The 13,951-nt window shown below is 44.8% G+C and overlaps 1 protein-coding gene across 1 annotated transcript in view; it reads left to right on the top strand.

Moving 5' to 3' along the window:
* Positions 1-13,951, top strand: part of NSD3 (nuclear receptor binding SET domain protein 3) — a 253,610-nt gene that overhangs the window by 129,689 nt on the left and 109,970 nt on the right. Inside the window, exon 7 of the mRNA XM_082255234.1 lies at positions 8,167-8,267. Within this exon, the coding sequence (XP_082111360.1) occupies positions 8,167-8,267 (101 nt within the window). The remainder of the gene's footprint in view (positions 1-8,166; positions 8,268-13,951) is intronic.

Raw genomic sequence — 13,951 nt, 5'->3', positions numbered from 1 at the left:
TTTCTGTTCCGCACAGACAGAACATTGTTCTGCAAGGGTCTGGCATGGAATTGAGCATAGGGAATTGCCTCGAATGTGGACACCATCTGCCCCAGTAACATCATGCAAAGTAATATAGATGGATAGCTCAGTCTTACTATAGACCGAGAAGGGCGCACCGACCTAGCGCATTATCCTCAATATTGGCTTTATTAATAATACATAAAAATGGCTACTCACAAACAGAGTTGAGAAACGATCATATCAAACTCAATCACTTGAGTGTCAGGAGTAGTCCATACAAATGTCCATTGTCCTAATTGGATGACGACCGAGTAGGTCATAACACAGTGGCTCTGAGGAAGAGGCGAATGCCTTGAAATGCGTCAGACATCAATCAATTCGGACAATGGACACTTGTATGGACTACTCCTGACACTCAAGTGATTGAGTTTGATATGATAGTTTTTCACCTCTGTTTGTGAGTAGCCATGTTTATGTATTATTAATAAAGCCAATATTGAGGATAATGCGCTAGGTCGGTGCGCCCTTCTTTGTGTTTCTTTGTTTGCAGTACTTTTGGACTACCCCAGTCCTTTAGGGCAGCAAGACCTCAGCCATCCGAGACGCCATATGAGAGTCCCGCGGGAAGAGTAGTCGGGGAGCTTGGATTTTGAGCTCAGGAGAAAGGTGTTTCGTACACCACATTGTTTTGGAGCAGTTACTATAGACCGAACCTGACCCTTCAGGTCTGAGACCCTTGTGGCTGGCAAGAATATCTTTGCCTGTACCCTGTTGACAAGAAGCCCCAGGTAATCCAGACGCTGGACTGACTGTAATGCTGACTTTGCTCATTTCAGTATCCAACCCAGACATTTAAAAAAATGTACAGTCTGAAGGATATTTTAGCTTAGAGCCGACGCCGATCGATCTATTAGTAATAGATCGTCCAGATATCCTAATATCGATATCCCTCAGGACCTTAGAACAGCCAACACTGGAGCTAGGATCTTTGTGAACACTCTTGGTACTATGGCCAACCTGAAGGACAGAGCCACAAACTGGAAATGATGGTTTCCAATCGCAAAACAAAGGAACCTTTGATGGGTCTGAAATGTAGGCACATGAAGATATGCATCCTTGATGTCTATGGATACTAGAAATTCCTCTCCCCACAGGGAGGCTACGACTGAACGAATTGATTCCAATGCGGAAAGAGCGAACGTTCAGAAACTGATTCAGCGCCTTGAGATCCAAAATAGGTCTCGCATCCCCGTTTGTTTTGGGGATTATGAATAGGTTTGAGTAAAAACCCTAGAACCTTTCATTTTCTGGAACCTCAGTTATCACCCTCTGAGCTCTCAGCTGGTCCAATGCCTGAAAGAGAGAGCTTTCTTTTAGGGGATCTGTTGGTATACTTGACCTCACAAACCGAGGATTCGGGAACACCCAAAATTCCAGCTTGTATCCCTGTGAAATGGTGGAGACAACCCAGTTGTCTTGAATTAACTCCACCCATGCCCCTGAGGGCTGCAGTTTATCTGTGATGACTCTTTGGATGAGGCTCCCCTGATGGCTTACCTCTCTGTTTTGGCAGTGGTCCTTCGGCGTGTTTTTTGGCTCAAATGCTGGTCTGCGGATCAGACTTTAAACAAGGCCTTGACTGATCTTCCTTTTCAAGGAGATCGCCTGTTTGGAGCTACCCTGGATGACATCGTTAAAGGTCTCACAGGGGGGAAGAGTACTTTTCTTCTGCAGGCTACTAAAGGCAAGGAACCTCGTTGTAGATGTGGGCCTTCCTCCTCAGCTCATAAGAAGATTTTTTTCATCCTTCAGGGTTGACTGACAAGGGCTCGAAGCCTTTCAGGGTCTCTTCTGGGGGATCCAAATGAACCTGTTCTGGCAAACCAAGAAAGATTTTTTGCAGTCCGGGGACAAGGCTCCTTCTGCATGAAGGTGCGCCCTCATCCATATCGGGGATGGGGGCACTTGTTTGCTGCTTTCTTGACCCATGGACTTCCCGGGTGTAAGACAAGTGGGTCCATGAAGTAATTCAGTCTGGCTACAAGATCGTGTTTTGCTCTTGTCCCCGGCAAGGTTTTTTTCCTTCCAACTTGCGCCTCTCCCCAGACCGCTTACAGGGCGTGTTTGGGGCGGTACAAGACCTGTTCCTTCATAGGGTGACTGTCTCGGTTCCGACCTCGGAACGTTTTCAGGGTTTTTACTCAAACTTGTTCACAGTTCCCAGGAAGGAAGGCGAAGTGCGTCCAATCCTGAACCTCAAGGCGCTAAACTGCTTTGTGTGCATACAAAAGTACAGAATAGAGTCCATTTAAACAGTGGTGGCATCCCTGCGTCAGGGGGATTTCCTCACCTCTATCGATATCAAGGATGCCTACCTTTACATTCCAATATGTGCCAGTCACCAGCGTTTTCTCCGCTTTGCTTTTGGAAAGGAGCATTATCAGTTTGAATCGTTATCCTTTGTTCTGGCATCTGCTCCTCGGGTCTTCACAAAAGTGTTAGCCCTGATGCTAGCTTTGTTAGCCCCAGCTTGCTAGCCAATGGGGAATCCCTCTGCTCTGGTGGAAAACCTGGAGATCACAATACAAACTCTGTGGGAGTTCAGCTGGATTCTCAATTTTCAGAAATCTGCTCTGGTTCCGTCCACAAATCTAGACTATCTGGGATTGACTCTGGACTAGGCCTTAGCCTGAGTGCTCCTTCCTCTGGACAAATTGCAAATTTGCCTCCTGCTGTCCAACAAATGATCATCCCTCCGTACTTGCATGCGGGTGCTGGGCCTGATGGTGTCTACGTTCGAGCTGGTTCCGTTTGCATAGTTCCATACGAGATCCCTGCAAAGGGAAATTCTGACCAAATGGGACAAGACTCCGCAGTCTCTGGACAATCAGATTGGGGCACAAAGGAGTCCCTGATATGGTGGCGTTGTTGTCCGGCGCTTTGGCTGGGAAATTCCTTCCTCCCCTTGTATTGGACAGTGGTCACCACAGATGCCAGCCTGTCTGGCAGGGGAGGCGTCCTCGGCAAGGATTCTGCTCAGGGGATCTGGACGCTGGAAGAGTCCAGACTCCTGATCAATGTCTTGGAGCTCTGAACAGCCTTGATCATTGGATGGATCGTCTTCAGGGTTGTCCAGTGCATATTCAATCGGACAATGCCACGCACGTGGCTTATGTTAATCACCAAGGGGGCACAAGAAGTGTCCTTGCGGCTCTGAAGGTAGCAGGCATTCTAAGGTGGGCAGAGCGGTTCATTCGAGTCTTCTCCGCCCTACACATTCCCTAGGTGGAAAATTGGCAGGCGGATTATCTCAGTCGGCAGGCGTTGTACCTCGGGGAGTGGTCCCTTCATCAGGAGGTGTTTCATCAGCCGAGTCTCTGATGGGGCACACCCGAGGTGGATCTGTTGGTGTCTCCGCTCAATAGAAAGGTGCATAGGTTTTTGGCTTGGGATCCTTTCGCAGACGCCACAGATGCGCTGGTGGCCCCCGTGGCATCAGTATCGTCTGATTTACGCCTTCCCTCCTCTCAAGCTTCTGCCTAGACTTCTACGCAGGATTGAGGCAGAAGGCATTCCAGTCATCTTAGTGGCTCCGGACTGGCCTCGCCGGGCTTGGAATGCCCATCTGGTGCAACTGGTTGCCGACGTTCCTTGGAAGATTCCTCTCAGAGAGAATCTGCTGTACCAAGGACCGATCTTCCATCCTGCTTTACCATTTCTGGCTTTGACGGCTTGGCTGTTGAACGCCAGATGCTGAAGGATAGGGGTTTATCTGAGTCGGTGATTCCTACACTGTTGAAAGCTAGGAAATCTGCCTCTAGGAAGATCTACCATCGTACGTGGAAGACATACATTGCGTGGTGTGAGTCTCTTGGGGTTATTCCTTGCTCCGTCTCAGTGGCTCGGATTTTGACCTTCCTTCAACAGGGAGTTGAACAGAAATTGGCCTTGAGTACCATCAAGGGCCAGGTCTCGGCGTTGGCGGTCTTCTTCCAACTACCTTTGGCCACACGCTCCCTGGTGCATACCTTTCTTCAGAGTGTCCGACATTTGGTTCCTCCAGTGTGGGCTCTATTGCCGCATTGGGATCTTAGTTTGGTGAATTCAGCTCTACAGAAGCCTCGAAAAGAGTTGTCTGCTCCCTCCCTAATCATTTCCAGATGGATCAGACAGACGTTGGTTCAGGCCTATTCCATAAGGGGTCAGGTTCCTACTTTTCCTGTCAAGGAGCACTCTACTAGGGTGCTTAGTGCCTCCTGGGCTTTCTGTCATCAGGCGTCAGGTTTGCAAGGTGGCCACCTGGTCGTCGGTGCACACTTTTACAAAGTTTTATAAAGTGGATGTGTTGGCATTTGCGGATGCTTCTTTTGGCCGCAAGATTTTGCAGGCTGCTGTTAAAGAGTACCTGATCCTCTTTGAGGGTGTGTTGTTTTTTTTTCAGGTGGGCTTCAGTTGTTTAGTTGAGCTCCTCTTGCCTAATGTTTAGCCTGGGGAATTTTTTTGTTGTTCCCACCCCTCATGCTTAACACTACTTTGGGACATCCCAATGGTTATTAATATCAGAAGCTTTGCCTGTTAATGAACGAAAGAGAAAATGGGATTTTTGACTTACCGTAAAATCCATTTCTCTGATGCTTATTGACGGACACAGCACCCAACCCTCTGTGGAGTTATAATTCTCCTGACATTGCTAGAAACAAAACTGAGTGGCTCTAGCAGAGAGAGGGAGTATACCCCCTAGGACTGCCCATGGGTATAGCCAGAGTTCTTTTCTGCCTAGTGTCCTACTCCTGTAAAGGGCAGTATAACCCAATAGTTATGAATATCAGGACTTGTGTCCGTCAATGAACGTTAGAGAAATGGATTTTACAGTAAGTCAAAAATCAATTTTTTTTACTTTTTGCTATATAACATGCCCAATAAAAAAAAAATTAAAAATCTAATTTTTTCATCATTTAGGCCAATATGTATTCTGCTACATATTTTTAGTAACAAAAATCTCAATAAGTGTACAGTATATTGATTGGTTTGCACAAAAGGTATCGCTTCTACAAACTAGGGGAATGATTTATGTCCTTTTCTTTTTTTTTTTATTAGTAATGGCGACGATCAGCAATTTTAAGCGGGACTGCAAAATTGCGGCGGACAGATCGGACACCTAACTGACATTTTCTGACACTTTTGAGGGGACCAGTAAAATTACTACAGTAATCAGTGCTAACAACATGCACTGTTACTATACTAATGACACTGGCAGGGAAGGGGTTAACACTAGGGGCGAACAAAGGGTTAAATGTGTCCCAAGGGGGTGCTTTCTAACTGTGTGGGCAATGGGCTTGCTGAATGAACACAGAGACCTGTGTTCCTAAATAGGAGGAACACAGGATCCCTGTGTTCATTACTGACAGAACAGTGGTCTGCCGGGGAGCGATTGCGGGTGCCTGGCGGACATCGTGACTGCCGGACCCGCTGATTGGCACCCCCTGTGGCCTATTGGCATGTGCGAGCGCCTCCACTAGCGGTCCCGCAAAGCGACTTACAGGTATGTAGTTTCGTGGGACAGAGGCGACCTGCCGCAGTAAAACTACGACGGCAGGACAGCAAGTGGTTAATGATCCTGTAATCTATTTTTCATGAAATTGTTTATTACTGTGTTTTCTGCCTCCTTGTAACATCCTCTGTAAGCTCCCAAACCTCTCCAAACGATTGCTTTATGCACACTACAAATCCAATAGTCCATCTCAAGAGTGAGCAAGAGAGGGTGGCTACGTTCCTACATATAGTGAGACATTAAGAAGGAACGTAGCCACCCTCTTACAGGAAGTTGGATTGCTGCAGGAAAAATAAAGAAATCTGGTGGAGGCTAAGAGCAATAGAAGGTACTTTTTTTTTACAGATAAAGTTTTCCTGTTACCTGCAGTGCTTGAAACTGGAGATGACAGTGTAATGTTAGTAATAATTTGTCTAAGGATATGTCTAAAAAGGAAGAAAGAAGATGCATTTGGCAATAACCTTTTTTCTGTTGTCCTTTTCCAGAAAGTTACTTATCTCTCACTATTATTTTTTGAAGAAAGTGTGACCATGGGTATATGATGTATTGAAAAATAGTTTGAGAATGTAATTATTTAATAAATAAGTTAATGTTCAGAAATTGATATGATTTAGCACATCATACTTAAAGTAGTCAAATACTATCTAAGCTTAAACTTGCTACTACCCGCATTCTAAGCTCTATACTAACTACTCTGTAAGACCCCGTTCACACTGGGGCGACCCGACTTGCGGTGGCGACCTGTGAAGTCGCGGTGCGCAGCTCGCACCGCGACCTCGGAGCGGCCGGCACGGACTTCATATCATTGAAGTCAATGCAGGTCGCTCCAGGTCGCCCCATAGAAGCTCCGGACCCTTTTTCTAAGTCGGAGCGACTTGTGTCGCTCCTATTGGAACGGGTTCTGTGCTGCTCTATGGCAGGCGACTTGTCAGGCGACCAGGTCGCCTGACAGGTCGCCCCAGTGTGAACGGGGTCTGAAGGAAAGATGTTTATCCTATTCTGAGGATGCTCCAGTCCGGTCATATGATCAGTTTCCAGCACGGATTTTCTTCCGAAAACTCCAACTTGCCAAGAATTCCAACCATGTTACTTCCGGTGACTGTACAGCAGGAATAATTGGAGATTTCGACCTCTTGGTGTTATCACAGAACAGGCGGCAGTGTATACACTCCGGTAAACGCTATAATGAGTGGATATTTTTGGTCCACTCGCTAGTAACCAACAAGATGGCTGCCTCCAAGGCAGTGACAATTAGCAGGTGGACTAACAATGTCCACTCATTATAGCGTGTACAGGAGTGTATAGGCTGCTGGTGTTCTGTGAAAACCCCAAGTGGTCGAAATCTTCAATTATTCCTGCTCTAAAGTCACCAGAGATTTCGGGGGTTGGAGTTTTCGGCAGAACTCCGGCTTCAGGGTAGTAGAGGGACAGCCAAAAACAGATGTCCTATAGTAGGCTGATGGGTGATGTCACCGCATAGGCATTGTCGGCAATCTCTCCTGTTCACTGAAGCCGGCCGCTGGGGAGATCATGGGATTGGACTGGCGCGTCTTAAGAATAGCTAAGTATAGGCATCTTTCCTTTACAGGGTAGTTAGTATAGGGCTTAGAAAGGGAGCAGGTTTAAGCTTAGATAGTATTTGACTGGACTTTTTCTTTACAGGATAAGTCCAGCCAAAACCTAACTAACGCTAAATCTGCTCTGTGCCACATTCTAAACCTAATCTATCTAACCCTGTAAAGCAAAAATCGCCGTACTTACCTTTTCTGCACCCGATTCGGTTCGGTCTGGTCTCCAGCGATGGAAGCTGTTTGCGGGAGAAGACCGACAATGGCTGTGAAATGAAAGGATAGTGACGCCTCTCCTGCACCCGCCTCCACACTGAAGCTGCTTCTAACAGCTCAGCGTGGGACCGGACCGGATCGGGTGCAGAAAAGGTAAGCGATTTTTGCTTTACAGAGTTAGAAAGATTAGGGTTAGAATGTGGCACAGAGCAAGTTTAGTGTTAGTTAGGTTTTGGCTGGACTTATCATTTAAAGCTGAACTTCAGGCATAAATAATTGACAGAAATGAATGCAACTCTGTATACATTATTACATCATTAAATAGATTCCAATAAGTGGAAGTAATTTGAATTCTACCTGTTATGAGCCTCTTGCAATCCCTGTGCAGGAGAGCTCATACTTGGAGAGGGAGAAGCAGCACAAGAGTCAGTCAGCTGTGCTGCAGTGCTTATGTGCTAACAATGAGCACCCTTATAGGAGGATGATGAGCTCATCATTCTACTGCTTCTGCTTTCACTGCCCATTCACAGGCTGGGGAAGGGACAAGATATGTGTATCAGACCTGTGTATCTCTCAGAACTGTATGTTATGTAAAACCGTTACTATAAAGGTATTTCATTTGTGTATTTAGTAGTATGCCTGGAGTTCAGCTTGAATTTTGGGGGAGGGGGTATACTGCAAACAGTGGTTTATGATTCACATCTTCTGTGTAAATTGTTACTGACATAAGTACATAAGAGAAGCATGTAACATAATGTGGGTCATTACAGCCCTGCTAGGGGCTGACCCAATACTGGATTAATGCACAACAAAGTTTTTCTTTACCAGGGAACTCAGAGAAGAAACACCAGAGAAGGTCTAATCGGACTCGTTCAGAATCTGAGAAGTCCTTGGACTCTTTGCCAAAGAAGAAAGTGAAGAAAGAGCAGGTGGGTAGAAAGAAGCCAAACCCTTACCATCCTATAGTGGCAAGCGCCAAACATACAATAAAGGCCATATACACGTGACCATATACATGCACACACATAATAAAACATGTATGTGGGTGCCTTTTAAAGTCAGATGCATGTTGTTCATGGTGAAGTCATTACTTAGAGGTCGCTGAATACTCACATTGAGTGTCATATGATGTACATCTGGAATCCGCAGGACCACCGAAGAGCAGTAGCAAATATAAAAATAGACCCCTTAGTACACAAGTGTGCTCAAATGTTTGCATACCCTTGGAGAATTTGTAATATACAGTATGTTTCATTTTTAAAGAAAACATGATTGAACAGGCAAAACGCATTTCTTTTATTTCTTATCAGATTCATAACCTATAAAATGACCCCTTTTCTGCATATCCTTAGTTCTTAATACTGTTTATTGCCCCCCTTTAGCATCAATGACAGCGTGTAGTCTTTTGTAATTGTGGTCTATAAGGCCCCCAATTCTTGAAGATTGTATTGCTTGGCAGAATGCCTCAGGTCATGCAAAGTCTTGCATGAACCACACGTTTGGTATCTCCTCAGAGTGGCTTAATGATATTAAGGTCAGGAGACTGTGATGACTACTCCAGAACCTTCTCCTTTTTTTGCTGTAACCAGCCTTGTGCTTAGGGTCAATGTTGTGCTGGAAAGTCCAAGAGCATTCGTGCAGAAAAATGCAAATTGTCTCCCAGTATTTTCTGATAACTTACTGCGCTCAGCTTGACAATAATTTTCACAAGATTTCCTGTGCCCTTAGAGTGCACCCCCCTGCCCAGAACATCAGTGAGCCACCAACATGCTTCACAGTGGGGATGGTATTCTTGTCGCTGTAGCCCTTGTTGACCCCTCTCCAAACATAGCGCTTATGGTTGTGACCCTAAAGCTCTATTTTGGTTTCATCACTCCAGATTAAATTGTTCCAGAAGCTGTGAGGCTTGTCAAGAATATATTGTAACTGGGATTTTTTGTGGCATTGGCGTGGGAAAGGCTTCTTCCTGGCAACTCAGCCACGCAGCTGAATTTTATTCAAATATGGTCATATTGTGCTCCTTGAAACAACCTTTTTCCTGAGATTCTCACATACCTGTCACGTGCCTATTACAAGGATGTTTACATTCATTGTGACAGCAATAAAAGTGATAAAAAAAAAGAAATAAAGCAACAGTGTAAAAATAAAAAAAAATAATATAAATTAATAATTAAAAAAAGAAAATTAAAATGCTCCCGCCCCCAGTGCTACTGTGCAAAGGCGAATGCATGCTTCGGTCCCAAACGCATGCACCCATGATCGTCCTGCACGTGAGGTATCAGTGCGAACGTTGGATCATGGGCAGTAATTCTAGCACTAGACCTCCTCTATACATCTAAAGTGGTAACCTGTGAAGGCTTTTAAATTGTCGCCTATGGATAGTAAAATTTACATCATCTGTCGCCTTGTGCGGGCATGCGTAATTTTAAAGCGTGACATGTTTGGTATCTATTTACTCTGCGTGACATCATCTTTTATATTTTACAAAAAAAATTGGGTAATGTATTGTTTTTTTTTTTGCACTAAAATTGAAAAAAGTGTTTTCTTTCGTTCATTGACGATTCTTCTTAACCATTGGGTTATACTGCCCACTACAGGAGTAGGACACTAGGCAGGAAAAAGCTTGACTATGCCTATAGGCAGTCCCAGGGGGTATACACCCACTCTTAGCTATAGGCACTCAGTATTTTTCTGCCTAGTCAGGAGTAAGGACCTAGTTCCTTGCTGAGATCTCTGGTCCTGGCGATTTTTTCTTTTTAAATGGAATTTTTTCCTATGTTTGTTATTTTGTTGCTGTGAGAATCTACAATCAATTGCTGGACTGGGCGACGAACTGGATAATCTAAATCCAGAGTGTCCCCCAGTCTGACTAGCGAGTGCGCACAGGCCTCGGGGGCTAGCTTGCGAGTTAAACGTCTCGCGAGGATAGGACCTGGTCATAGCATTCCTCCTGGCTGACAGCCATCCACATTCTGATGGATCGGTGGTCTGTCCAGAGCGGTGCCCACTTCCTAGGATGGTAAGTGTTCCTAGGATGGTAAGTGGCTATCCCCCCTCTACTCCTGAAGGGTTTTGGGGTGGACGTGGGCCCCTCACTGGGACGGTGGGAACCCAAAGTTCCCCTCCTTGCCCTCAGCCCCTCTAAACTTTCAGTGATCACTGTGGGTTTTAAACCCCCCCCCCACTGGTCCCGTGAAACGACTGGCCTTGTCAGACTTGATACGCCGATCTGGTACGGCTGGTTGCCGATGATCCTTGGGGACTTCCTCTCAGGGAGGATCTGCTTTCCCAAGAACCGATCTTCCATCCTGCTTTACAGTCGCTGGCTTTGACGGCTTGACTGTTGAACGCCAGGTGCTGAAGGATAGAGGTTTGTCTGAGTCAGTGATTTCTACACTGTTAAAAGCTAGGAAATCTACTTCTAGGAAGATCTACCGTTGTACATGGAAGACGTACATTGCGTGGTGCTTTGGCCACACACTTCCTGGTGCGTACCTTTCTTCAGGGTGTCCGACATTTGGTTCCTTCAGTGCAGGCTCCGTTTCTGCCCCGAGAATCTTAATTTGGTGCTTTCAGCTCTACAGAAGCCTCCCTTTAAAAATATTCGGGAGCTTTTCCTGCTTTCGCTGTCCCAGAAGGTGGCCTTTTTCTTTGGTGGCTTTCACCTCTGTGCACAGGGTGTTGGAACTGACGGTGTTATCCTGTCATTCACCTTTTGCTGATTCACAAGGATAAGGTGGTTCCTCACCCCTGTCCTTCCTAAGGTGGTCTCTGACTTTCATTTGACTGAAGATATTGTGTTGCCTTCCCTATGTCCCAGGCCTAAACATCTGAAGGAAAATGCCTTGCATGCCTTGAATGTGGTCTGGGCAATTACCTGGCAGCTACAGAGTCTTTTAGGAAGTCAGACCCTATTGTGCTCTCGGATTGACTTCAAAAAGGGTTGTCTGCTTCCTCTGCGATCATTTCCAGATGGAGCAGACAGACGGTGGTTCAGGCCTATTCCATCAAGGGTCAGGTTCCTCCTTTCCCTGTCAAGGTGCATTCTATTAGGGCGCCTAGTGCCTCCTGGGCTTTCCGTCATCTTGCGTCAGTGACGCAGGTTTGCAAAACGGCCACCTGGTCGTCGGTGAACACTTTTACAAAGTTTTTATAAAGTGGATGTGTTGGCATCAGCGGATGCTTCTTTTGGCTGCAAGGTTTTGCAGGCTGCTGTTTAGAGGACCAGGTCCTCTTTGGGGGTGTATTGTTTTCCAGGTGAGCTCCAGTTGTTTATGGTAGAGCTCTATGTTACCTAATTGGCTATAGTTAGCCTTGGGAATTTTTTTCTAATGTTTTTCCCACCCCTCATGTTTAACACTGCTTTGGGACGTCCCAATGGTTAAGAATAGTCAGGAGCTGTGTCTGTCAATGAACGAAAGAGAAAATGGGATTTTTGACTTACGGTAAAATCCATTTCTCTGATGTTCATTGACGGACACAACACCCACCTCTCTGTGGAGTTGGCTTTCTTCTGACAATGCTTGTAATAACACTGAGTGCCTATAGCTGAGAGTGGGAGTTTACCCCCTGGGACTGCCCATAGGCGTAGTCAGACTTTTTTTCTGCCTTAGTTCTGCCTATGCCTGGTCTTAAAGTGTTTAAAAAAAGACTTTAAAGCAAAAAACAAAAAACAAAAAAACAAAAAAAACCTATAAGTAAACAAAAAAAAATCCCTATACTGGCACTGCGGTGGGGGAGCAGGATGGAGAAGTGGAGAGTGCTGCAGGGGAGTGAAGGTCTGCTTTAAATAAAGGATAGTTTTTTGGCATGATCAGTCACAATTTCAATGCCAAAATGTCATAATTTTTGCCAGGGTATGCAAACTTTTGAGCACAATTGTACAATTTATTAATAAAAATAGGCACAAAAAGTAAAATGTTCATTATGATGTGGCATCCTTTATGGTACTAGAAAAAAAGATAAATATAGATAACAGTAATATTTTTCTAATATTTGTGATCAGTTTTAATTTGTCGTATAGTTGTGCTTTGTGTTTGTCTGTCCAATTTATCACTATATTGCCCAATCTTTGCTGCCGTCAGCAAGTTAATATTGTATTACAATACAACATAAATGGTCTCTTAGAAGAGTATGTTTGCAGTCTTCAGTGAATACAAGGGTGTGCTGTGAGAAGTTTATTTTGTAGACTTTTGTGGCTTTCCTTTCATCCCAGTATTCATCATGTGAGAATGTCTGTCTTGACCTAGTACTGCCCTTTCATCATTAGTGAGCGTACATCACAATGGCTTTTCTTTTCCATAACGTTAAATATAATACTGCACATGTGGCTAAATACAGCTTTGAACAATGTTTTCAAGAAGCCTCCAAAACTTTCATACTCTCAGGACTGATGAAAACCTCACAGTACAGAACAGTACACGTGCCCATTCCTGAATGTGACTGGTAAATTCCCATAGTAGTACTGATAATTTACATTCTATACTATCCTGTCTTATATAGTATTACAGCTAAGTGCTACTTTCACATGGGGGATTCTGCCCCCCCCCCCCCGTCAATTGAGATCCCACCCCCAGCACACCCTTCTTTCTGTCTTTATCTTATATTATCATTCTTCCCACGGCAAACACTACTCAATTCATAGTATCCATACTATCAAACTAGATGGTCCCCCAGAACAGATTATTAGGAGTCAGGCTGCACATGCTCAGTTTAGTGTGTATTGCTAGAGAGCAGTACTGTCCAGAGAGATGATCAGAGGAGAATGAAAACTCCTCTTTAAGCAGAGACTGATACAAGTCACAAGACTGATATATACTGCTGATGAGAAAAGATATTTTGCAGTTTATATTTACTAAAATAATTGCATTTCCATGCTCTGTGTACTGCAGAGGACCAGATATAGTGAATGCAGGGTCCTGGATTAGTCAAAATTTAAAATCAATCATTTCCATATTGAATTTCAATTGGTTCTAACCTACTCCTATTATTCTGAACAATCTTGAATTATGTAGGCATATTTTGTGAAGATCCCCGTACATTTTATTCCTTGAATTCTGTGATACATATTCACTATGCTCTGTTAGCAGTCACTAATGTGCCACAGAACTCACAGAGCCTGTGTTCTGCTGAAAACTCCAACTTGCCGAGATCTCCAATCACGTTCCGGTGAGTGTACACAAGGAATAATTGGAGATTTCGACCACTTGGGGTTTTCACACAACACCGGCAGCCTATACACTCCAGTAGATGCTATAATTAGTGCAGATTGTTAGTCTGCCGGCTAGTAAGCAGAAACATGGCCACCTGCAAGGCGGCAACAACTAGTCTGCACTGATTATAGCATCTACCGGAGTGTATAGGCTGCCGGCGTTGTGTGAAAAAACCAAGTGGTTAAAATCTCAAATTATTCCTGCTGTACACTCACCAGAAGTAACTCGGTTGGCGATCTCGGCAAGTTGAAGTTTTCTGCAGAATACCTGCACTACAGAGGTGCTGAGAGGAGTTTCAGGAGGTGGAGCCAGTACAGGAATCACAGTTTGCAGGAAGCAAGGTACCATGGGATATGTAGCCCTTAGAATTGAAAGTGACTAGCAGAAGAGAAGCCACAAAG

Source organism: Pelophylax lessonae (genome assembly GCF_965119305.1).
Source record: "Pelophylax lessonae genome assembly, chromosome: 4".
NCBI lineage: Eukaryota > Metazoa > Chordata > Amphibia > Anura > Ranidae > Pelophylax > Pelophylax lessonae.
The sequence above is the reverse complement of the archived record's forward strand: the minus strand, read 5'-3'. Positions and strand labels throughout refer to the sequence as shown.